The 25,744-nt window shown below is 45.2% G+C and overlaps 1 protein-coding gene and 1 long non-coding RNA gene across 3 annotated transcripts; one reads left to right on the top strand and one right to left on the bottom strand.

Moving 5' to 3' along the window:
* The first annotated feature begins 24 nt into the window (after window positions 1–24).
* LOC109491982 lies at window positions 25–18,761 on the top strand. Of its 2 annotated transcripts, XR_002145653.3 has the most exons (3): window positions 25–164; window positions 299–410; window positions 15,143–18,761. It is a non-coding gene; the product is annotated as an uncharacterized LOC109491982 (long non-coding RNA). The 2 variants fall into 2 exon arrangements; XR_006586333.1 differs by having other exon boundaries at window positions 76–410.
* On the bottom strand, window positions 8,914–17,874 carry HPX (hemopexin). The gene is made up of 10 exons (XM_003992929.5): window positions 17,739–17,874; window positions 17,527–17,591; window positions 17,358–17,429; window positions 17,069–17,190; window positions 15,271–15,424; window positions 14,381–14,593; window positions 13,992–14,123; window positions 9,637–9,767; window positions 9,394–9,556; window positions 8,914–9,255 (listed from the first exon to the last, which is right to left on the bottom strand). The coding sequence occupies exons 1-10, from the start codon at window positions 17,819–17,821 to the stop codon at window positions 8,996–8,998; spliced, it is 1,395 nt and encodes a 464-aa protein (XP_003992978.2). The 5' UTR covers window positions 17,822–17,874; the 3' UTR covers window positions 8,914–8,995.
* Window positions 18,762–25,744: the final 6,983 nt, after the last annotated feature.

Here is a 25,744-nt window from a genome sequence, read left to right on the forward strand (position 1 = left end):
GGGCCCGCACTCCCGCGCGCGCCGCACCGACGAGGCTGGAGCGGGAGCGGCCGTGGCGGTGGCCGGGCCGCGGCGGCGCGGGGAGGGGCCCCGAGGAGACAGCCTGCTCCACTCTTGCGGCAACAGTCCCTGACGTCCTGGTGGAGAGGCAATGAGGACACAGGGTTGGTAACAATAATAATAATAGATCGTATTTATTGATCGCTTACACTGTGCCAGGCTCTGTGTTTAAACCTTTTACAGGCATGCATCCTCACACCAGCCCTGTGAGGTCGCCACTATTATCCTTATTTTTCAGAGACAGATGCTGAGATTAAGAAAGGTAAAGCGACTTGCCCGCAGTCACAAGTAAGTGGTGAAATCAGACTGAAACCCAGATGTCTCTTAACACTCTACCCCTGCTGCTGAAGGTAAAGCTGCGACACCCAAGGGCTTTAGAATGTCTGGAATAAATCACTCCCTGGTAGAAATTCATGAGAGGGAAGGAAAAAGGGAGAATGTGGGTGAAAAGAGGGAAGGAAGGTACGGAGGGGCTCCATGCTGCACAGACTACTCCTTGGATGGTGGGATAGTTCTCAGCGGCCAGGAGGCCATCAAGGATATGAGGGGGAATGTTACCATCCAGAAATCTTCGCCTGGTTCATTCTTCTAAGGCAGAGGTTTCAATTTATTGGAAATGCTAACCATTGAACAACTGACTGGAGAAGCCCTCAAGGTACTTCAAACTAAAGATGTCCAAATCTAAATTCATTACCTCATCCTTTTATTGGCCTTCTAAGAAGTTTCACTGTGGTGAAAAAGAACTCTCCCCAACACACGCATACACAGACACACACATACACAGTAGCCTGGATACAGTTCTACTTGGCCCTTCCCAGTGAATGGCACCACCATCTACTTGATTGTCCAAGCCAGAAGCCTCAAGATCATCCTTGACTACACTTTCACTTGACTTGAGGTGAATATGAATGTTTTAAATTTGTTTACTATGGAAAATTTCAAATATATACAAAAGGAGACTTAACAGTATAACAAACCCTCATATACCCATCATTCAGTTTCAGTAATTATTAATTCCTGGCCAAGAGTTTATTATGATTTGACAAACGTTTATGATACATGAACCATGTACCAGGTCCCAACCTACAACCTAAGGATCCAAAGATGAATCAGATTTTACTGTAACCCAATCTGAAGATATAATATCTGACCTTGGTTCTTGAAAGATGAGTAAGAATTATCCAAGAGAGGAAGGGTGTCCTCCTCATTCGTTCTTTCTTTCAACAAATAATTGTGAGGCACTGTCCTTGGTGCTAGGAACATGTAAAGAAACAAGAATACATGGCATTGTCCCCACATTCATAAAGCTTGAATAACAGGGGAAGGAGACATTAACATGTGGTTAGAAATGTCATGACTATCTTGAAGGAGATGGACAGGATGACTAAATTTGGCCTGGGAGGTTTGGGAAGGCTTTTATAAGGCAGTGGCACTTATGAGAGGGGAAGGGGTAAAGGAGATGGAGGTCATCCAGAAGAAGAGGAAATCACTCCAAGGCCAAGGAGAAGTACAAGAAGGCCAATATGGATGTGAGAATGGAGAAGTATTCTCATCTTATTAGATGAGCTAGAAAGGTGGATAGGTACCAAATCAAAAAGGGCCTTGTATATTAGGCTAAGCATTCTGGACATTATTTTAAGGGGAATAAATAATCATCAGAGGGTTTGAGGCAGGGGAGTAGAATGTTCCCCCTTGTATTTTAGAAGATCACTTCAGCTGCTAAGTGGAGAATAGATAGGAGGAGGGCAAAATTGGCAGTGTGGGGACCAGTTAGGAGGCAATTGATGTAGTCTAGGCAGCAAATAATTATAGTGGTGGGAGTAGGGATGGAGAAAGTTGCATAGGTTTAACAAAAATTCAGTAGGTAGAATTCACAAAAATAGTGATCATTTGATTGATTGGCTATGGAAGTATGAATAAAGAGATGACTTCTGGATTTCTGCTGGAGCAAATGAAAAAATCCAGAAATATCACCCATTTACAAATCAGAATACTTGTCTTCCCAATCCCATTGAGTAGGATGGCTGCAGTATTCAGGGAAAACTCTTCAGATAACCAGAGGCACACAGTACAGGGTGGGGAAGGTGGGGAAAGGAGTCTAATTACCTAAGATGTAAAAAAGGAAATTGTACAGTTCACACATAGTGCAGTTTGACCTACACACAGTCTTCTTGAATCCCTGATCCCTTCGTGAGTCTGCAAAGCTTCCTGAATAATGGGGAGTCAAACTGTGTCCTTCACCCATCCTTTCTCTATTGTATCTCTTCTCCATTTCTAATGCTCTCCATGGCCTCAGAGCAATCAATAGCCTATGAACTGCCTCAGATGCTCAGTGTGTGGTTCTGACCAATGTAGGTCCCTCTGAGGCAGCAATCTTTTAAAGTTATTACTTTGAAACTATTAGGAAAAAACTTTATTTAGAAGCAAGTCTATCCAGGGGCACCTGGATGGCTCAGTTGGTTAAGCACTCAACTCTTGGTTTCAGCTTAGGTCAGGATCTCACAGTTTGTGAGCTTGAATCCTGCATCGGGCTCCACACTGACAGCGCAGAGCCTGCTTGGGATTTTCTCTCCCTCTCTCTCTGCTCCTTCCCTGCTTACACACACACCTCTCTCCCTCCCTCTCTCTCTATCTCTCTCTCAAAATTAATAAATAAATAAACTTAAAAAAAAAAAAGCAAATCTATCCAAAGTCACATACCAAGAATACTGGCTCTACACTTTTTTGATTAATAAACCAGCCATTTAACATTACCAGGCAGTTGGCACCGGTGTCACCTATATGGAAGAATAGATCTTTCATCTCTATTAGCAGCAAAGACACTTAATGATGCAAAGGCAGCCTTTTATACCACTGTATATAAGTATTGCTTTGATATTGCAATTTTTCTTGTAGTTTATTCAATAAACCCTCTTCTGGGTGGTTGTTATGATTTGAAAAATCTATAAGGAGTAAAATATTTCCAAATATTATATGGAGTGGCATTCATAAGTCAGATGCTAGGCCTAGCAAGGACTTGCTTAATGCCCTTCTTGAACAGAACTATTTTAGTATATTCCTGGGAAGAGGATATAGGGTGAGAAGAGAAAAGGACTGAGGTGAAGTCTAGGAGTACCACCAGCATTTGGGGAGCCAGCAGAGGAAAAGAAGGCTAAGAAGAAAACTGAGAAGACACAGTAAGAGAACAATCAGCAAAGAGTAATGTCATGGAAGAAATCCAAGGGAGGAAAGACTTTCAAGGAGGAAGAAGTGGTCAACAGCACTGAATGCAGCAAAGATTTCCAATAAAAAAGTATCCTTTGAATTTGGCAACATTGAAGGCCTGGATCCTCATGATATGATCTGTGTCAGCAGAAAATGAGGGCAGAAGCCACAATGCAAGAACATTGAACAAATGAAAATAATGAAGTAGAATAAATAAGTGCAGACCCCCCCCCCTTTCGAGAAATTTGGAAGAAGGAATAGACAGCTGAAAAGTGATATGTGAAGTTAAAGATTCTGGTTTTGTCTTTTTAAGATGGTAGAGACTTGAACATGGGTATAAATTACAAAAAGATACCAGTGGAGAAGATGAATTTGAAAATAAAAAAGATGATGAGGGGCACCTGGGTGGCTCAGTCATTTAAGCATCCTACTTTTGCTCAGGTCATGATCTCACAGTTGGTGAGTTTGAGCCCCTGATCAGGCTCTGCGCTGACAGCACGGAGCCTATTTGGGATTCTCTCTTTCTCCCTCTCTCTCTGTCCCTCCCCAACTTTCTCTCTCTCTCTCTCTCTCTCTCTCTCTCTCTCTCTCTCTCTCTCTCTCTCTTCTCTCTCTAAGTAAACTTTAAAAAAAAGGAAAGAAAAAAGATGATGAGAGATGGAGGGAGATCCTGGAGGCAAAAAGAGGAGGTAAGATCAAGAGTTCATGGAGAAGAATTAGACACCTTAACTTTATGGGCTGAATGGATAGGAATGAAGACAAGGGTATAGGTAGGGTAATTAATAAAGTGGAGCAGGCAAGAGGTTGAGGGATTTTGCACCTGGTGATATCAATATTGTCAAAATCTTTATCTGAGGAAGCAATACGTTTGGATGAAGAACAAGAAAAACCTTATAAGGTATTACCCTGTCGTGAACATGTTGTTGCCATTGTTGTTATCTGCACGGCACCCACCCCCTTCTTATTGGTAACAGCACATCAGTTTTCTCTGAAGATCCATCCCCACCCCACTCTATGTGGTTCAGACGGGAATCATCTCAGTCCCATATCCATGTCAGTGCTGGATCCCTAACCTAGAGTCAGGTCAAAGTGATCAATTCAGAAATGGGTACATGATGGAATATGAGCAGTTTCCTGCAACTGTTGGGCAAGAGGTGTTCATAGAAGGCAAACCTGGTAGACATCTTGCCACAGGGAAGGATGAGCCTGCCTGAGAACAAAGCCAACTCAAGGCAGAGCTAAGGGGTGGAGTGAGACAGATGCCTGACAACATCAATTTAATACCTATATTTACCTCTGCCTAAAGTCCCGTAAGTCAGTAAATTTCCTTTGTGCTTAATTAATACTAATTTGAGTTAGGTTTTATCACCCAACTCATATATGATGAATATATGTGGCAGATGTTGCCTATTGGTACTCATCCCCACACCCACTCTTCTGTAGCCTCCCCTGTACTAACCGGGCTGGAAATCTGAAAGCCACATCTCTCAGATGCCTTTGTAGCATGAGGAGAGTAGGGGGAAGGGAGAGGTGCCTCTGGCAACATCAGCAGCAGTGGTTCCTGCCCAGCAAAAGCAGAGGTGATTTCAGTAGCATCAGCAGTGCAAACTCCAGGCGCATCAGCAGCTAGTGCAGATTTGTAGGCTCCAGCTCCTTGATCCACTCATGTAGATGTGTACATTCCAGCTCCTTGGTTCTTGGGCAATAACTTTTCTCCCTTTTCCCCCTCTAAACCAAGGTGAATGGTAGTTTCCTGGTCTCTGAATAACTCTGTTTTCCTTTTTGTGCTTCTGCAGATCTCCATTACGTTGTTGTTGTTGTTGTTGTCGTTGTTGTTGTTGTTGTTGTTAAGTAAGCTCAGCACCCGATGTGGGGCTTCAACTCATGACCCTAAGGTCAAGAGTCACATGTTCTACTGACCAAGCCAGCCAGCCGCCCCCTCCCTTACAACTTTGTAACAAATTCTTTGCTTTAAATCCTCCTCTACTTGTTATATCTGGAGTGATTTCTGTATTTTTATTGAACAGCCATCAATACAATATGCATTCCTTTTTTGCATACACACATGCATGTACACACACATACACCACTCACAAAACTCAGAGAGGCTAAATTTCTCAAATATACAGAGTTAGTAAGTGGCCTAGCTAGGATTGGAATTCAGACATGACTGATTCTAAAGTTCTCACTCTTTTTCTGACCTAACATTGGTTTTTGTATTTCTTTTCTTTTTATTTTCTTTTTTTATAGCTAGATTAAGTAGAAATTAGAGGGGACAGAGAAATAAAAGTATTGTTAAGTAAGTTGTTCAGGTGATCAATCTTGATGTTCACCTAGGGTAAGGAAAGAATGGCTTTGAGGGGATGGAGGACTGGGAGATAATTAAGGTATCAAACGTCTGTATAAAATCAAGGAGGTGGAGAAGGAGAATGTAGTTGTGCAGGAGGCAGAAACATAAGGATAAGAGGTTGTGGTCACAAGTGGGTTGGTGGAACTTAAGGCATTTTTTCACAGGAAGAGCAATTGTGAATAATGAGTAGGGTCAGAGTTTGGTCATACTAATTGGATGGCTTCACCAACTGAGAGGACATAGCAGAAGGTTGGTAGATGATGGCCATAAGAATGGTATGGGGGCACAAGGGTGGTGCAGTTGGTTAGTCGTCCGACTTTGGCTCAGGTCATGATCTTACAGTTCGTGGGTTAGAGCCCCACATCAGGCTCTGTGCTGACAGCTCAGAGCCTGGAGTCTGCTTCAGATTCTGTCTCCCTCGCTCTCTGCCCCTCCCCCACTCACAGTCTCTCTCTCTCTCTCTCTCTCTCTCTCTCTCTCTCTCTCTCAAAAATAAATAAACATTAAAAAAAAAAAAAAAGAATGGTATGGCTTGGGGCAGCTGGGTGGTTCAGTCAGTTGAGCGTTGGATTCTTGGTTTTGGCTCAGGGCATGATCTTGTGGTTTGAGGGATCAAGCCCCATGTCAGGCTCCAAGCTGATGGTGCAGAGCCTGCTTAGGATTCTCCCTCTCTCTCTGCCCCTCCCCTGCTCACTCTCTATCTTTCTTTCTCAATATAAATAAACAAACATAAAAAGAAAAAAAAAGAGAGGTATGGCTCACTTGCATGATCTCAAAGAAGGAATTTAGGAATTTAACCTGCATAGAAAGAGGAAGAGGGATACCTGGGTGGCTCAGTCGGTTAGGTGTCTGACTTTGGCTCAGGTCATGATCTTACAGTTCGTGAGTTCGAGCCCCACGTTGGGCTCTGTGCTAACAGCTCAGAGCCTGGAGCCTGCTTTGGATTCTATGTCTCCCTCTGTCTGCCCCTCCCCCTCCTCTCTCGGTCTCTCTCCCTCTCTCTCCCTCAAAATAAATAAATATTAAACAAGAAAGAAAGAGAGAAAGAAAAGGAAGGGAGGGAGGGAGGGAGGGAGGAAGAAAGGAAAGAAAGAAAGAAAGAAAGAAAGAAAGAAAGAAAGAAAGAAAGAAAGAAAGAAAGAAAGAAAGAAGAAAGAAAGAAAAAGAAAAAGAAAGAGGGGCACCTCGGTGGTTCAGTCAGTTAAGCATCCAAGTCTTGATTTTGGCTCAGGCCATGATCTCATGGTTCATGAGATCCAGCCCCACATCAGGCTCTGCACTGACAGCATGGAGCCTGCTTAGGATTCCCTCTGTCTCTCTCCTTTCCCCTTCCCAACTCTCGTGCATGCATGCACATACCCTCTTTCTTTCTCTCTCAAAATAAACTTTTTTTTTAAAGAGGAAGAGAAATGGTACACATGTGTATGGGAGTCATACTAATACTGATATTGTTGCCCATCTATTGGGACAGCTATAGGGAAAGGAGGGGGGACCCTGGAGCAGAGCCTGATCTCAGTTAAAGCTGGAGGTAAAGAGATAGAGAAGTGTATTAACTATGGAGTGTATAGAGAATATAGAGAAGCTTATTAACCATTGGGTGAATTCAAGAGGGTGCCATGAGAAGTTTGGGAAGGAGAGGTGCAATTATGAGTGGGGAAAAAGGGCCACAGAGCAGTTTGGAGGTGAGATTTCTCACTTCCCCCTCAGCCTTGTATCCAATATTTTAGCAAGCCCTATAGACTGTCTTCTAAATACTTCTTGATCGACCTACTTCTCTTCATCTCCATTACCACCCAGTGTCCAGGTCTATGTGATTTACCATCTAGTAACAGCACCAGTCTCCTCAGTGATCTCACATCCATTGTGGCCTCCTTTCACCCAGTCACAGTGATCTCTCTAAAGTGTAAACCTCAACACTCCATACCCATGTCTAAAATCCCTCAGTAGGTCTTCATTGCCCCCAAAGACAGACAAAATCTTAGCTTCTTAGCCTGGCATGAACTCATAAGCCCCTGCCTCCTTCTCCAACCTCATCTCCCACCAGCCCTTCATCTAGCTCCCCTGAATTACTGTGGTTCCCAATCCCGGCTATTTCTTCTGCTCTGGCTTTTCTTTGCTTGTGTTCCCTCCTGCCTATAATGCTCCTGGAATGGTACTGCATAGTAGGCAGTGAATATATATTTGCTAAAGGGATTCCATATGTTCTACTCCTCTTTTGAAACTCAGATTAAGTGTTATGTGTAAAGGCTTTCCTAACCCCTTCATCCCAGGTATTGCTGGCTCCACTCTCCTTTGTATATACAGTCTTCCACCTTAATCTCTATCTCACTTTATTGCATTTTTCTAATGCCTTGTCTGGGGTCCCCTCTTGACCGTGATATAGAGTTGGAGATTATTGAGGGCAGGGACTGTGTAATTCGTTGACTGACACACTGCTCTGCACATAGGAGGTAAGTGGATGAAAGAAGCATGAGTAGGATCTTTTCTGTGAGTTCCTTGGAAACAAGCTAGAGGCTTCCAAGTGACAAAATAGGTGGGAGAAGAGAATAAAGAGACTTAGATTTCCTCCTCAGAGAGGAGAAAGTTAACCTTGAGTACCAGAATTGCTGGATAACTGTTTAGACACCTCCAAGCTCTCTAGTATGATACAGTGATGGCCCTAGATGTAGTATATCAACTGAATGAGGCCCAGACCCGAGACTCTGGCCTTATCCTTACCCCTCAGACTGAAGGAAGGGCATCCAGCCCTATAAGGATAATCATCCAGACATCATCAGGGATGAAGGAGAAAGCTCAAGATTCTTCTTGGGAGTGGACCCCACAGCTCTGGTGCCTCACCCCTAACCTCTGTTCCCAGCCCCAGCCAACCTCAAGTCCTGGGTCCATCCTGATCAAAGAGGCCCAGATTCATCTCCTTCCCTCCCTCCCAGCCACTGAAGCTGGTGAAGGAAACTTAGGCAGTCTCCTGGTCCAGTAGGACTGACTGGTGCATATCAAGAACCACTCTATGACCTGGCCTCCCAGTGCAAAGCCCTGTATGGCAGTTGGAGTTTGTCAATCTGCTGTTCTAGCCACCAAATTCCCACAAAACAAGGGGCCCCCAGGTCAGGAGGGGTTGGCCTTAAACCAGAAAAGGCCGTGGTCTGGAGTGTGGATCTACTTCCAGGGATTTGTTCCTCAGCCCTCCCCTCCCTTGCTTCCCACAGCCTCATTTGAACTTGAGAGCCTCCAAAGAGATGTCATTAGCTTCTTAATTCAAAGGAAGAAGTGAGATTGTTCCACAACCAGGGCCCCTTGAGTCCAGCAAAGAAGCACTCTGGCTTTATTGTAAAGAAAATAGGCAGAAGGGGCTATGCCAGACTCATGTCAAGAGCCCTCCTCTCAATGACTGCAGCCCAGGAGGCTGTCCACTCTCAGGGGCTGGGGTAGGGTCTTGGCTGTGTTCAATTTCTCCACATCACTGTAGCAGTACAAATTGGGGCCATGGATGAGGTACAAGCCAGGGCCGTTGGCAGAACATGAGTTGGGGCCAAGGGACTTTTCCACACACAGGGCCCCATCAACCTTCTCATGGGGCCAAGGAAGCTCCGTCCATGTGGCTTGGGCTCCTAACTCCAGGTCCAGCCACCACAGCTTCCGTCCTGGGAAGAAGGCATCAGACATAACATGGCTTACACATCATGGGGATCCTGATCTTGCCCTTCTTATGCCCTGATTGGGATCTATGCCATGGAGATATAGCAGAATAAGTCACCCTTTAGTATCCAGATGCCCCTCACCTGCCATAATGTGGAGCCGAGAAGACCCAGGACAAGTAAAGGCTGCATCTACAGCCGCAAGGTTGATCCCATGAGGGCTCCCAAATTCCTTCTCCAGCCTCTTTGGATAACCATCTACTAGAGTATAGCCTCCTTTAGTCAAGAAGATATATATCTGAGTGCCCTGGAGGAAAAAGGACATTAATCAGCATAGAGCTGGATATTCTCCCAGTCACCATTTCAAACTTCTCTCCCAGCACATACCTGGATCAGGTAAAGTTTATCATCCCAGGAAAAGGCAGCATCCACTGTTGAAGGACCCTGGGGCCACTGATGGACAATGGGCCAGCTGTGCCACCCATCCCGGCTGGTGTCCAGACGCCAGTAGTGGGACCCTGTGGGGTATCAGAGGTACCTTTAGTGCTGGTAGTAAAAGGCCAGGCAGTGAACAGGCAAGTAACAGGTACAGGAATAGGTCCTGAGAAGGAGGAGAGAACATCCAGAGGCCAAGAGTGAAGAGGCCAGGTGAGAGGAGCTAGAGCAGGACTTCAGCAAAGTTGGGCATGGTGACCTGATTGGAGCTGGAGTCACTGGGGGCCTGACAGAAGGGCAAGCATGGAGAACAGTGGCCAAAGTCCCAAGAAGGTTGGTGGATGCTCCCTACACATCTCAGACATCCATGTACAAAAGTACTACAGATGAGACACAGTGACCAGAAGTTGAAAGGGAAGCACCACAGCACACTCCCACTGAATGTTCTCATTCTGGTGGTGTTCTCTAATCCCTTGAGGTGACAGGAGAATGAGGGAGTAGCCGGACCAGCATCCTCATTTTCTTCTCCCCATTTCATAACAACTTATTAAAGGAATTGTCTAAGTTCCCATTTATCTTTCCTTCCTTACCCCACTTCACTTACACTTATGTCCTCCTCCATTGAAACTGTACTTTTCAAGGTCGTCAGTGTCCTCCAACTTGCCAAATCTAATCGTCGATTCTGTCTCCATCCTGCTCCGCCTCTCAGCAGCATTTGACTGCTCACGACTCCCTTCTTGAAAGATCTTTTTTTGGATCTTGGCTCCTGTGATACCAGCCTCTTCCAGTGTTCTTCTAAATTTTTTTTGACTATTCTTCTCTTTAGCCTGGTATCTTATATTGGAATCCTCTAGTTTGGGCCTTGTCACTACCTACACTCAACTGCCTTGGTGATTTCACCCAGTCCAGGGCTTTAAATACCATCTTTATGCTGATGACTTTTGATCTGTCTTCTTCAGCTTTCATGGACCTCTCCTTTGAGCATCAGGCTTAAACTAAACTGCCTACCCAACATGTCCATGTGGGTCCATTAGGCACCAAAAGCCTACCCTATGCAAACTGATTTCTGCCCCCTGCCAAATACATACACGTATGTGCGCGTGCACGCACACATACACACACATGCACATACACACACACACACACACGCACACACACCCCTACTCTTTCCCTAGTCTTTCCCAATTTTAGGAAAAGGAACTACCGGTCACCTAGTTGCCCAGGCCCCAAAAGCTAAGTCATTTCTTGAAACCTCTCTTTTCCATGGGGCGCCTGGGTGGCGCAGTCGGTTAAGCGTCTGACTTCAGCCAGGTCACGATCTCGCGGTCCGTGAGTTCAAGCCCCGCGTCAGGCTCTGGGCTGATGGCTCGGAGCCTGGAGCCTGTTTCCGATTCTGTGTCTCCCTCTCTCTCTGCCCCTCCCCCGTTCATGCTCTGTCTCTCTCTGTCCCAAAAAAAATAAATAAAAAAAAACGCTGAAAAAAAAATTTAAAAAATAAAAAAGAAACCTCTCTTTTCCCTTCCCCACTCCAACCAATATTCAATCCATTGGTTAATGCTGTCAGCTCGAGGGGTGCCTAGGTGGCTCAGTCAGTTAAGTATCCGACTCTTGATTTTGGCTCACATCATGATCTCACGGTTTGTGACTTTGAGCCCCTCACTGGGCTCTGTGTTGACAGCACAGGGCCTGCATGGGATCCTTTCTCTTCCTCTCTCTCTGCCCCTCCCTTTCTCTCATGAGCGCTCTCTGTCTCTCAAAAATAAATAAACTTTTTTAAAAAATGCTGTTGGCTCAACCTCCAAAATATATTATGATGACTCCTCACCACTTCTGCTATTATCCTAGTCCAAGCTGTTGATGTGTCTAATCCGGACAACTGCAAGAAGTACTAGCTGGATTCCCTGCTTATACAATTATATCTTTAATGACTTGGGTACTCCAGGATGATCTTCAAAAAATAAGTGAGAACATATCACAGTCATGCTCAAGGCCCCCTCCTGGCTTTCTTTCACAGTTGAAAATCCTTACCAGGCCTATTTAATCTGGCCCCTGCTTCCCTCTTTTCAAACCACTCACCTCCTCCTTCACTGTTCCTTAGCCTCACTGGCCTCTTTTCCTGATTCATCAATGTATCTGCTGTCTACCTTCCCTAAAATGCTTTTCCTCCAGTGCTTTATGCACCTAATGCCTTTTTATCACTGAAATCTCAGCTCAAAAGCATTTCTTCAAAGAAAGGGACCCTCATTTTCCTCACCTCTATCTCATTATCCTGTCCTAATTTCTTCGCAGCTTTTTTTGACACCTAACATTTTCAATTTCATATTTAAAAACATCAACAATTTTTAAATCCATACCAAATGGTATTTGAGAATGAGAAACATTCTGATGTTCCCAGAACACTTCACAACTACCTAAATTATTCTTTTCTTTTTCTTTCTTATTGCCCTGTCTTCCTTAGTCAAGCTCTATGAAGGCATGTGTCTCATCTGCTATGTTGGCTACTGTATCCCAGTGCCTAGAAAAATGCCCAGTGCCTCTCAGGTGCTCAATCATTATTTGTTGAATAATCTCATTCTACCCACTCTACCACAAGTTCTCTTTATAGTTGTTTACTGGGTATGTCATGGAGACTCCGTATCCACCTTCACCTCCTTATGAAACTACCCTGCTCGTGGCCCCTATTTTGAGAATGGGCTGTGGTGCTCTTTGTACAGGGGAAATAAGTGATGAGCCCCTTTTCCACCACTAGCCAATGCACACACTGACCAGCAATCACTTCAATGTGGTCTGGAATAAAAATATGGGCTGGGTCAGATTTGCTCTCTGGTGACCCAAGTAGGAAAAAGAGTAAGTGAGGCCGTTTCCAGTTGGATCTGAGGCTAAAAGATCATGAATAGAGAGAAGGAAGAGGGCATGATGGTCTTCGTGCAAGCCAACATTGTGAAAAGGCGGGAAGAATAGGTAAGAAGCTATGACGCAGAGAAAGAAAGATATATCGGAGAGAAGAGAGGACCAGCCCTATGCTAAGTAGCTGAGTCACATGAGTGTTTTCACCAAGATAGTGAATTCTCACTTCAGCTGGGGATTTTTAACATAATGGTATTCTCTCCATAGCTGGTACTCTGTCATCAACTAGGGAACATATCTAATACTTTTGATTTGGGAGTACAGCTAAATTCTATTCAGGGCCACATGGCCTGGAGGTTCTATAATCTCTCCTTGGCTGGGTATTCTCTCTACATCCCCATGTGGTCCCTATGGCCGTAATTTCTCAATGATCTCTACCTCCTTTCCTTTATCTCTGTCTCACTTTTTCTGTGTGTTCTCCTAGTGATCCTATGCTTTCACCATAGCTTCATGGTCTGATAGTTATGTGTTCTTACCATGGGCATGTATTTACAGTATAAGTCTCTATTTTCACTACAGGTGTGTGTTTCATCATGGATGAATGTTCTCATTATAGCATGCGTTTCTGTTGTGGAGATATACTCTCCTCATGACTGTGTCTTTTTCAGTATAGCTTGGTAGTCATGTCTGATCAGATTTGTCCAGGGTTTAAGAGCAAAACGGGATTTTCACCATTCTGTGTTCTCACCACTATTTTACATTTGTACCTGATCATACATTTATCTTGGGCTGAATGTAACTTGGTTGCTTTACTCCTTCTCTTGGAGCTATCCTCAAGTGTGGATCAAGACTCATCACTTTGTGCCTCACTAAACCCAGAACATCCCTAGGTATCATTACATGGCCTTTACCAATTAATGCCACAGGTCTGGAGAGAGGTGTCTCCCCAGTCACTAAAAGAAGAAACCTCCTCGGGCTAGTGAAGGTCTAAGGGACCCAAAACATGTTGCAGGTTCTCAGCAACAGGAACACCTCATCCCCAGGTGATGCTGTGCCCAGAGGCCTGAACTAAGAACAAGAACTTGGAAAAAGATGGAACTCCTAAGGATATACTTAGGGGGAGCTAGAGGACCTGGCAAGATGTGCAAGAGCAAAGGGAATATAATATAAGGAGTTATATGGACCCACAGAGGGCACAGACCTGAGAGTAGAGGGTACTGGGAAGCAGAAAGGTAGATGAAGTTAGAGGCCTGGGCAATGAGAGACAAGGTTGAACAATATGCATCAGAAGAGATGAGGGATAAAAAATTGCATGCTGAGGATGCTAAGGATGGGGTCCAAGGGGACAAATAAGGGATGCAGTGATGAAAGTGGAGGAAGTACATCAGAGATGGGAGATACATGCGAAAGAGATGGGAGGAATGGAGGGCAGAGATGGGGGAATTAGGGGTATCTCTCACCACTAAAGGCATACGTGGCACCATGGTTGTCAGTCAGCAGTGCAGATAAGACTAGATCTGGGCCACAGCGCACATCCCTATGGCCAGGGTGGGTACCATTCCCATGGCCTGTCCCATTCCTGTGTCCATGGCCTGGGAAGAGAAATAGGTGAGGGGGAACACAGAGGGAGGTCAGAGGTCAGAATGCAGTCTGAGGTGGAAGATATGGCAAGGATTAGTGGGAATGTAGGCTTCTCCCACAGGAGGACAACTGGGAAGATCCAGCATGGAGATGGGGCTAGGGCAAGGGCCAAAGTACTATACCAGAGAGTTTAGGTAGGAGCTGGGGTATGAAAACTCAGGGGAGGTAGATGAATTCCAGTAGGTTTCAGGGGCTAGGGCTTTCTCACCTCTGCCAGGGCAGGGTATGAAGTAGTCTCTAACATCCAGAGGGTACTTTGGAAGCACCTCTCCCGTGACGGGGTTGAAGCGCAGGAATTGGTTACCCCGGAAGCAGTAGTAGCGGCTGAGCCATCGCAGGGCAGAGGAGCAGTTCCCAACAGCCGGCCAGGAACGCTCCTTTGTCGCTCCCGTAGTCAAGTCCCAGAACCATGTGTGGTTACCTTTGTCCGATCAATCAACAAGCATTCAGTGGGCCAGGCTACACCCTCCCTTACACTTGCACTGGGCCCAAGCTGGGCCAGATATAATCCTGGCCATGTGAAGCTCACAGCCCGCAGGGAAACAGTTGAGAATGATCATACAATAAAATTCAGCAGGAAAATGCACATGATTGGCTCAGCAAGTACAGTGAGGAGAGACAGGGAAAACTTTCCAGAGAAGGTGATATTTAAATTAATACCTGAAGCAGGAGTTACAAGGCAGAGAATGGGAGGAAAAGGAACTCCAGAGAAAGGAAAGTCTGAAGCATGAAGCAAATTGAGTGTATAGGGAACAGCATAGTGTCTCTGGAGTTTCATATTCAAGGTAAGGGCATGATGAGTGTCGAGGCTGGAGGGTCAGTAGGAACTTGCTCATGGAGAACCTTATTGTAAGACTAAGGAATACAGATTTATCCTAAGGGTCATGGGGAACAGTGAAGAACTTTTAGCAAAATTGCACCATTACCTCACCCAGGATGACTTCCTCTCCTTTCCCTATTTGACCTCTAGATCATAACTGGCATCTCTATTTCTTCCCTTCCTTGGGAAGCCATATGGTGGCTCTACCATCCCTGTGTTACCTCAATCACCACCAACCAACTATTACTCCAGTCTCTCTTATTCCTGCCTCGACTGACCTTGGAAGAAGAGGACACCCTCATCTTGGCATTCCCCACGGTGACATTCCACAGCTGCATCCACTGGGGATGGAATTCCAGGAAACTCTTCTTGGAGCAACTTAGGATATCCTTTCTCTTTCTTCTCCGGAGGGTACACCCAGACTTTGTCCCCCTGCATATAAATCACTCTATTTTTAACTGTGCACCTCCACATGCTGCCATTCTGCATTTACACACAACATCTTTGATATATTGCATCTATACAATGTCCTCCTGTAGGCCTACACACTTTTGATCCACCTGTGGATAACAATGTGCTGACCCCTTGCACAAATACTAGTTTGTGCAAATCCCACCACTGTTGCTATAACACATGCACACATCTGGCTGTGTACAACCAGAGACTCCCATGGCACACTTATCTGTAACACCATTAGTCTTGGCAAACACATCCACACATAGTCATCCTGCAGTCATTCATCCATTCATACATTCATTTGTTTATCTATGTATTCATCCATTCACTCAAGAAACAGTTGCTAAATGACTACCATATGCCAGATATTGTGAAAGGCACTGAGGATAAAAGGATAACAAGATTGTCTCTGCCTTCAAAGAGTTCACTGTAGAAAAGCAGAAAGGATCCTACAATCCTAGCCATGCAGCCACCAAAGTGGAAACATGTGAAGTGCATTGGGAATATAGGCAGAGTGTTTAAGCTTACTTAGAGAATTCCTGGAAGCCTTCACAGAGAAGGAAGCATTTGGGCCTGAGTAGGAATTTTTCAGGTGGACAAGTGTGGAAAGGGTGTTACCAGCAGAGGGAGCAGAGGGAGCAGAGGGAGCAGCCGGCACAAAGCCTGCACAAACAACTACATGTGGTCTCATGTAGGTGGCACACAGTGAATGTGGTGGGGGAGGAGAAAAGCTTGGAAAGATAACCAAAGGCCAGAATTCGAGCCCCATGTGTACCTGACTTGTAGGAATTGGCACAGTGTGGTACCACTTAGTGAAACAGGGGACACAGCAGGAAGGGTAGGTTTGTGAGAAAGATACTAAGTTCAGTTTGGGAGATATTGAATTTGAGGTGCTACAGAACATCTAAGTTGAAGATGTCTACAGGAAATAGGAACGAGATGTCTGGAGCTCTGGGAGATATCCAGATCTGGTATCCACAACACAGAGAGTCCTCAGAGCTGTAGCCATGGTTGAGATCACCCAGGGAGGGTATATCTGGGACAGATCTTCAAGGAACATACAGGGACTGGCTGAGGATAAGAAGCTTCAAAAGAGCAAGAAAGAGGCAGGAGGGGAAATCAAGCTGGCAGTGAGGGCTGCCCCAAGCACACAGCACCTTATGCAAATTAGGAGAAGGCGCCCCTTCCTCTGAGCAGACATAGCCTGGGCCAGGGCATGGGACTTGGTGAGCACAGAAGACTTGATTTCATCTTCCACTCACACCCTAGTCAGATGCCATTGTTGTGAACAGCCTGGCCACCATACAAAGAGTATTTGATGCAGAGTCATGGAAATCAAGGGAAGAAATTACCAGGAAGGAAAGGATGGACAAAAGCATCAGGAGTAGCAGAGAAGTCTGTATAAAGATTGGGCCTGAAGAATAGCCCCTGGATGCTGTGTCTGCCAGGCCCACATGCACATACACTCCCTTGGCTTGAGCTTCTTCAGGAAAATAAGGCACAGGGGGAGGAAATCTGGAACCTACAGGTAAGGAGTCCATGCTAGGGCCACCTGTGGGAGGCTCTATAATGTCCATTCCAGCCCTTCCCGGCCCAGCCCTGACCTTGGCTCAGAAGTACCTTGATCAGGAAGACACTGTTGTGACCACGGCGGAATGCAGCATCCACAGGGCTGGTGAAATTCTTCCACCTCTCTGAGATTAACTCCCGGACCCATTTGTGACTCTTCCACACGAACTCCCCTGAAAAACACACACTCACTGAGGGACCCAGAACAAACATTTGGCCTACTGAGATAGTTACAGAGAAGCTGTGTGTGATACCCTCAGATAATTTCTGAGATCTTCCACAGACAGATACACCCTCGGTGAATGGGACCAAGTCTGAAGTCCCAAATGCCCCCTCCTACCTTTAAAAAAGAGCATGGCCCCATGTTCATCCAGGGTGGTAGCATCAAAGCTCCAGCCATCCGAACAGGGTTCTGGGATGGAGGTGGGGAGATACAAGTAAAAGACCAGTCAGGTAATACAATGCAGAGACACAGACAGACAGACAGATTCAGGGAGCTGGGGCCTCACCTGTCACATCTGGGTTCACTCTGGCCCCACTCCCACCTTCAGCTCCGTTCCCAGGGGTACCATCCCTAGAGACAAGACAGATAGTTGTCTGGATCCACTGGGCCAAATCCCTCTCCTTTAGCTCCTGTCTTCAAACTTGCAGGGCCCTAAAAACTGGCCCTATCCCACTTTAGCCCAGTCCCCAGTCCTTCCCCAACCCCAGCTTTACTCACGGAGGAAGAGGGTGGGCAAAGGTCAGAGACCAGCACAGGCCCAACAACCCCAGTGCAAATGGTACTCCCAGTGCACGAGCCATGCTGAGATGCCACAGGATAGCTCTGGGCACCTGGATGAGCCCCCTATATAGAGATGGCAGCAGCACCACCCCCACCACGAGCCTGCTGAAACTCCAAGTCCTGTCTGTCAGAACTATGCCAATATTGGCTGATTACATCAGCGCAAATAAGGTCAGGGTCTGGACAGAAATCTGAGTCCAAGACTAACTCTTCCCGGCAAGAGGCCCCATCCCCCTTCAATGACTTTTGAGCAGTAACTAGCCCCTGCCATTGATGCCCAGTTGTGACTCTCATCACCTTGGTGATGGGTCCAGGTGCCCATAAGGTCAAGGAAGGGCATAGATGGATTGAGAAGCACCTTTCTGTGGTTGGATTTACCTCTATAATGGGGGAGGAGAGAAGAGGAAATTACCACTTTTGTGTACTAAGTGTCAAGCCCTGCTCTAAGATAGCTAAAGACACTGATACTTACACATATTTAGCAACCAGACATTCATACAAACATACTTAGACATACTCAGAGAACAGCTTTTTTCCAAGCTTTATCAAGGGTCTTTCTGGGGGCATTCCCAAATCTCTTCAGCTTTGCCCTTAATGGGTCAATAATATTTCGCTGTCGCCAAATGTCCAAGTCCTGCCCCCAGCCCCACCCCTACTGGTGGGCTTTGAAAAATCACCTGGGAGGGAAGGGCTAAATGGGGCAGAAAGAGGTGTCTCTCTCCCAGATTGCATTTCTAGTAATTAGTCTTTCTTGGTAGTTTCCACCTTAAGGGAAAAGTACTTTATTTACCCATCACAGAATAAATAGAACTGTAACTGGGGTTTCACAATATTTACTGCTGAGTCTTGCTTAAATGCTATCTTCTGAATGAAGTCTTTCTCGACCACCTTATCTAGCCATTTCAGACACTTGCATATTTCCTTTATGTCACTTATTAAATCTTGAAATTATTTCATCTATTTATTTGTTGCTTTGTTTGTTTGTTTTGCCCATCCTGTTTACCATTACATTCTATCCACCTAAAATAGTACCTGGTGCATAATGGATGCCCAATAACTATTTGTTGAATGGGGGAAAAAACCGGATTTCAAGTACTGACTACTGTTGCTATTATTGCAGTCAAATTTCTGACAATTTGTTTTCCTTCTGGGGAAAGGGGTATATCAGGAATTGGGGGTGTGTTAATGATGGGAAGCATATTGTGATCAAGGAGTCATATGTCCCCTTGTCACTGCCCTTCATCTGATGGTCTTGTTTCTCTCTCCAGTGTCCCATCCCCATATCCTTCTCTCTCTCCAGCCCTGGTATCTCACCTGCTATCTCTAGTATCGGCTATCTTCAGTACTCCTTGGGGCCACTCCCAAAGTCTGCCCCATTTCCATCTGAGACTTGGCTGCTGAGTCAGGAGACAAATATAGGCAGTCTGGTATGGGCCAGGCTGAGGTTCCAGGACCCCTATTCCCTAGCCCCCCTGAAAGGGGCCTGATTCCTCTCAGATGGCCCTATGCCCCTGACATTCCCCTATATAACCCTAGCAAAACTCTCAGATCCCTTTCCTACTCTGCAAAGTTTCCTCCCAACAGAAAAACAAAGATTTCTGGGACCTCTGGAACAATGTATCACTAGGCCTCTGCCCTCAGGCTCAGTCTTCTCCCCTGACTTACAGATGAAAATGTGCCTTTATAATATCATTCCTCCTTAGTGGGAAAAATCGGGACTTCCCAAGCCCTTGGCAGTATAGGCAAATGTCAGGGCTCCTTTGGGAATGCAAGCTGGTGCAGCCACTCTGGAAAACAGTATGGAGGTTCCTCAAAAAACTAAAAATAGAACTACCCTACGACCCAGCAATTGCACTACTAGGCATTTATCCACGGGATACAGGTGTGCTGTTTTGAAGGGAAGCATGCACCCCCATGTTTATAGCAGCACTATCAACAATAACCAAAGTATGGAAAGAGCCCAAATGTCCATCAATGGATGAATGGATAAAGAAAATATAGTAGGGGCGCCTGGGTGGTGCAGTCGGTTAAGCGTCCGACTTCAGCCAGGTCACGATCTCGCGGTCCGTGAGTTCGAGCCCCGCGTCAGGCTCTGGGCTGATGGCTCGGAACCTGGAGCCTGTTTCCGATTCTGTGTCTCCCTCTCTCTCTGCCCCTCCCCCGTTCATGCTTTGTCTCTCTCTGTCCCAAAAATAAATAAAAACGTTGAAAAAAAATTAAAAAAAAAAAAGAAAATGTGGTATACATATACAATGGAGTATTACTCGGCAATCAAAAAGAATGAAATCTTACCATTTGCAACTACGTGGATGGAACTAGAGGGTATTATACTAAGAGAAATTAGTCAGAGAAAGACAAGTATCATATGACTTCACTCAAATGAGGACTTTAAGAGACAAAACACATGAACATAAGGGAAGGGAAACAAAAATAATATAAAAACAGGGAGGGGGACAAAACAGAAGACACCATAAATATGGAGAACAAACTGAGGGTTACTTGAGGGGTTGTGGAAGGGGGTATGGGCTAAATGGGTAAGGGGCACTAAGGAATCTACTCCTGAAATCATTGTTGCACTATACGCTAACAAATTTGGATGTAAATTTTAAAAAATAAAAAATAAAATTAAAAAAAAAAAGAAAACTACTTGGCAATGTCTACCAAAAGTAATTATATGCGTACTCTAGGATGCATACTCTGCAATGCCACTTCAAGGTATATAACCAATACAAATTTATATATATACTTAAAAAAAAGGTCAGAGCTCCTATAGCAGATGCCTGACACCCACCTTGTCCCCACTGCAGGGCATCCCTGGCTGGACCTGCTCTGCCCCAGCTTCTAGGCACTGGACACAGGGAGCACTACCCGCAGACTTGCTTTCACCTATTTTGTTTTGTTTTTTTGTTTTTTGTTTTTGCCTCTCAGTCTCTAAAACCTCATATAACCTTCCTGGAATTCTCCCTCCTGAGCACCTAGTGACTCTTCCTCAGAAACCCCCTCAAGCCACTGTCTGTAGCTCCAGACCTGTGCCTACATGCCCTACAAGATTTTGCTGAGCCTACCAGGGGAATGGAGGTTTTCACATTGAGTCACAAACACCCCCCAGAAAATCCACAGTGAGGGTCTTCAATAGCTGTACTATCAGGGCCCTACATGGCCCTGCTGCCCCAGGGGAGCAGCCTCCCCTCTGGCCTAGCAGGACTTTTTGAGGAGAGACAGCATACATACTGGATGGTGGTTTTTCAGCTTGGGCTCTTTTTCTCCACACAGTTCTGGTCCCCTTCACAGCATCCCTGGGTCTATCTATCCTAGAAAAGTGATTTGTGGCACTTTCTCACTGTTGTTTCCTAATTCTCTTGTCTACCCTAAGGGGGCTTAGATACCATTATAGGAGTCTTTCTCTTCCTTTCCTGCCCCCCACAACCCCCCCCCCCCGTCATCCCCCTACCCCATTTCCCCTGCCCCACCATCCCAGGGACTAGACCAGCAGAGTCTTCTGCATGGCAGGCAGTTCTGTTCAAGCTCAAGTTCTGAGCAGGAGCTAAGAGGCAGAGGACTGTGTCCATTTGGGAACCCAGGCTGTGGATATGTATGTTGATCATTCCGGTGCTGGTCACAGGGCACAAGACAACTCTTCTCAGGGGACTCAAATAGGACTGGCCTTGCTTCTTTGCTCACTTGAGGTGGCCATTTCTGCTTATCCTGAGTCCTTCCCAGCCCTCTGGGCTGGGCTGAGAAAGGGCTCCTCCATACTTGGGCCAGAGCGCCCCCTGGAGGCCACAGGATTTAGTGTGCACCCACCCTTCAACCGGAGGCCAGTTTTCCTCTCCACAGCCTTCTTTCCCCCCTCCTCTCAGTCTGGCTGTGGGGCCTTAATGGTACATCCCTTCCTCTGCAAACCTCTGCTGCCCTGAGCAGGTTTGGGAACCTAAGTCTCTTGCTTGATTTCCTGGGGAATTCAAGCCCAGAAAGAGCCAACTATCCCTTCCTTGTGGTCTTCTGAATCCTCTTATCCAGCAACTTTCAGACTTCCCACAAAGGGGGTCTGAATGTGGGTCTGCAAACGTCTTCATGGACAGAATTTCCTCTTGCATTGCACGGGCTACATTTAAGCTGGACACTCACCCACCATCCCCTGGAATGGCTTGTCTAGCCGGTCCCACCCCTAGTCTGAGTTCTCTGATCTCAGTCATTTCTCCTGGGGCCCACTGAATGCTGGGTGTGCTGGGCCTGCAGCCCAGCTGTGTACTCCTGGGAGCAGAGCCTGGATTCCTTTCCCTTGACTTAGAAGGCTTGGGATAAAGTTCCAGGCACCAAAAAGAGCTAGCTGCTCCAAGGGTACCTGGGTGGCTCAGTCGGTTGAGCCTCTGACTTTGGCTCAGGTCATGATCTCACGTTCAAGTCCCACGTTGGGCTCTCTGCTGACAGCTCAGAGCCTGGAGCCTGCTTTGGATTCTGTGTCTCCCTCTCTCTGCCCCTTCCCCACTCTCTGTCTCTCTCTCTCTCTCTCTCAAAAAAATAAACATTAAAAAAAAAAAAAAAAGAGCTAGCTGCTCCCAATTGACTCCTCCAACATGCACATTTTCTCTTGTTCTGTCATAATGGGCCTTCCTGCATAGTCTATTCCTGCTTCTCTGTGAATAAATATAGTAATAATTTGCTCATATCTATTGGACACATGTATGCGCTTGGCAGTGTTCTTGACGTGGATTATTTCATTAAATCATATATATGACATATATACATACAGGATACTATTAGTCCTATTTTATAAATGAGGTAACTAATATTAGGTATTGTAGCTAAATCCCATTGTTAGCAAATGGTAGAGCCCTGATTAAGTTTTGGCTGCCTGACCTTTTGGGGTATGCTCATTACCCTTTCAAAGGGTATACTAGTACATAAGAGCCAGCTTTCCAGAATGGAAAAAGCCCTGATTGTAGCATTTGCTAATTTCTGTGGTATAAATCTCCTATTGTGGCCACCGTCAAGCTACAAATGACACCATCAAAGTGGAATTATGAAAAAATGCACAGTAACGTACTACTTACTATATGGCATTTCCACCACACAGATACAATAGATGTAAATAACCTCAAGAGCACAGGTAATAATAAAATGCAGTAAAAATATTAGGAAGTGATGAGTTTTGAGTACTACATTTGATTTTCATAAAATGTACTTAACCTCAAATTTACATAATTTAATTTTTAATAATGGCTGGGTTGCAACAACCAGCTGTCACAATTCCTGAAAATTCAACAACGAGCCCTCGTGAGCCATATGAGCCAGCTCCAGCATGCCACTGCCCACCAGACTTCCTTAATGAATGGGACAAGGGATGTCATCTGCTTTATTCACCATTGTATCTGCAGTACTTAGAGCAGTGCCTGAAACACAGTATATGTTTAATAAATATTGAATCCTGTCCCTACTTTCTGAGTACTTATGAACTTATGTATTTATGTACTTTCTCTGCCTCCTTTGAAGTGCAAACATTATCATTTCTTGTTTGATCACTGAAATCACTTCTGCCCCTCTACAATAGTCTTCATAGCAAGAACAGTAATTTTCAAAAACATACCTGAAACAACCTTATGCTTCTGCTTAAAAGTTTTTTTTCCATGAAGACAAAAATCAATTTTAATTCTACTAACCAGGAACACTACTATTAATATTTTATCTATTCCAGTCTTTTTCTATTCCCTCAACATCCCTTCAGAAACAAAGATATAATTTTATAAAGCTTTTTTCTTCCTTAGTGTATCTTGGACACTAGCATTTTTAAAGGATGCATATATTCCATTATATATTTAAGCAAAACTTGATATAGCCATTCCCTGCTAGTGGACATTTAGGTTTCTCTGGGATTATTATTTTCTATTATAAATAAAGCTGTGACACATATTGGTACACACACCTCTTTGTGCTTTTGCCCAATTATTTCCTTTGAAAACATCCTAGAACTGGAAGACTCTAGATGATTTTAGAGTATCTCTGGTCTACGAGGGGAATAGTTTAGAGATGTTGGATTTTCTTCTGTTCTTTCTTCTCACTTTTCTTTCCACCTCAGAGTCATTGTCCAGCTGCCAGTCCATCCCAAAAGACACCCTTTCACCTCTTTCTGTGGTTTACTATTAAACTCCAGATCAAATCCAAACCCTTTATCTGAGTTAAATGATCCAACGCAGGCCTGACTCTCCAAACTTGTTCCTTTCCTCTCTCCCTCCACCTTCCTTCTTCCCCAACACGGAGGCCTCCTTTCAGGTCCTCCCAAACACTGAGATCTTGATTCCCCAGGACCTTTGTACCTGTTCTTTATCTGGAAATCTTTACCTCTTCTTCTTCTACTTCTTCTTCTTTTTTAAGTTTATTTATTTTGAGAGAGAGAGAGAGAGAGACAGAGCACATGAGAGGGGAAGGGCAGAGAAAGAGGAAGAGAGCGAATCCCAAGCAGGTTCTACACTGCCAGTACAGAGCCTGATGTGGGGCTTGAATCCACAAACTGTGAGATCATAACCTGAGCTGAAGTCAAAAGCCAGATGCTTAATCGACTGAGCCAACCAGATGCCCCTCTACCTCCTCTTCTTAACACAGGTGGTTCCCTACCCACCACCCACCCCAGGCTGCAGGTCACTGCTCAAAGAGGAGTTATTTGGGGGCACCTGGGTGGCTCAGTGGGTTGAATGACCAACTCTTTGTTCAACACAGGGCTCGAACCCACAAACCGTGAGATCATGACCTGAGCCAAAGTTGGACACTTAACTGACTGAGCCACCCAGGTGCTCCTTGAGTGACCAACTCTTAATTTTGGCTCAGGTCATGATTCCAGGGTTGTGGGATTATGCCCTGCATTGGGCTTCCCACTGAGTGTCAAGTCTGCTTAAGACTCTCCCTCTCTGCCCCTCTTCCCTGCTTGTGCTCTCTTTTAAAAAAAAAAAAAGAAAATTGTTATATATATATATATATATATATATATATATATATATATATATATAGCCTTCCTTGCCTACCCCATTTAACATCACATTCTTTTATTTATTGCATTCTATTCATTTCCATCACAGCTTTAACACAAACTGCCACTATACATTTACTTCCTGTGTTTACTTTTTTGCCTGCCTTCCCCACTATACTATCAACTTCATAAGGGCAAAGAACAGTTCTGTCTGTACTCTCAGGGCCCACCACTCTGACTGATACTAAGTGCATACAAGCACTTACTGAATGAATACATGAGCCCACGGGCCACATATGTCCAGAAGGCTGTTCTGCAATCACCTGATTGACCTACATAAGCAGGTGTGAGTCCTTGCAGGACCACAGAATAACTTTCTGACCTGTCCCAGCAAGGGTTCTGCTGCAATATCCAAGTCTGTAAAGATTATTTAAGACATGCCAACCAAGTGAAGGCATAGCCTCCACTTCCAGACACCACTTCTGCCTACTTCTGGACCCATGGCCTGAACTGGGAGAAAAAATGCCCACTGTGATCAAGTCTAAGAGGAAGTGAGTAACCCTACCCTGAGACATCTTCTGCATGGCTTAGGCAGACAACCTAATCTGGTATCTATGGAAATCAGCCCCAGCAGCCTATTCTTGTGCTGGTAGGAAAGCCATCTGGGGCTTCCCACCCAAAGGACTTCATTTTTATTGCCATTTTATTCCCCTGCTACTTTTAGGTGTCAAGATGTAAGCATGTGAGAGTTGAGGGCTGGGAACTTTGAGCTTCCATCCTCAATGCCACTGCTGGTGCTTTGTCAAGAAGGGAGTACATACACCTAAAACTAAGATAACATTATGTGTCAACCATACTTCAATAAAAAAATAAATATAAAGAAGGGAATGCAGGAGGAATAAACTATCACCTGAGAGCTCCCAGGGGAAGACTGCACTGGTGCCGAGTGACTGATAATTGAGCACACTATCCATGCTGGTCA

The sequence above is a fragment of the Felis catus genome, chromosome D1, assembly GCF_018350175.1.
Source record: "Felis catus isolate Fca126 chromosome D1, F.catus_Fca126_mat1.0, whole genome shotgun sequence".
Taxonomy (NCBI): domain Eukaryota; kingdom Metazoa; phylum Chordata; class Mammalia; order Carnivora; family Felidae; genus Felis; species Felis catus.

Bases quoted from the DNA above. Each gene is read 5' to 3' on its own strand.
- HPX (XM_003992929.5), bottom strand. From the start codon at position 17,821: ATGGCTCGTGCACTGGGAGTACCATTTGCACTGGGGTTGTTGGGCCTG. The intron at 15,425-17,068 runs GTACTTCTGAGC...ATTTATATGCAG, and splicing joins ACAGTGTCTTCCTGATCAAG to GGGGACAAAGTCTGGGTGTA. The intron at 14,594-15,270 runs GTCAGTCGAGGC...GATCGGACAAAG, and splicing joins GGGTGTCCTCTTCTTCCAAG to GTAACCACACATGGTTCTGG.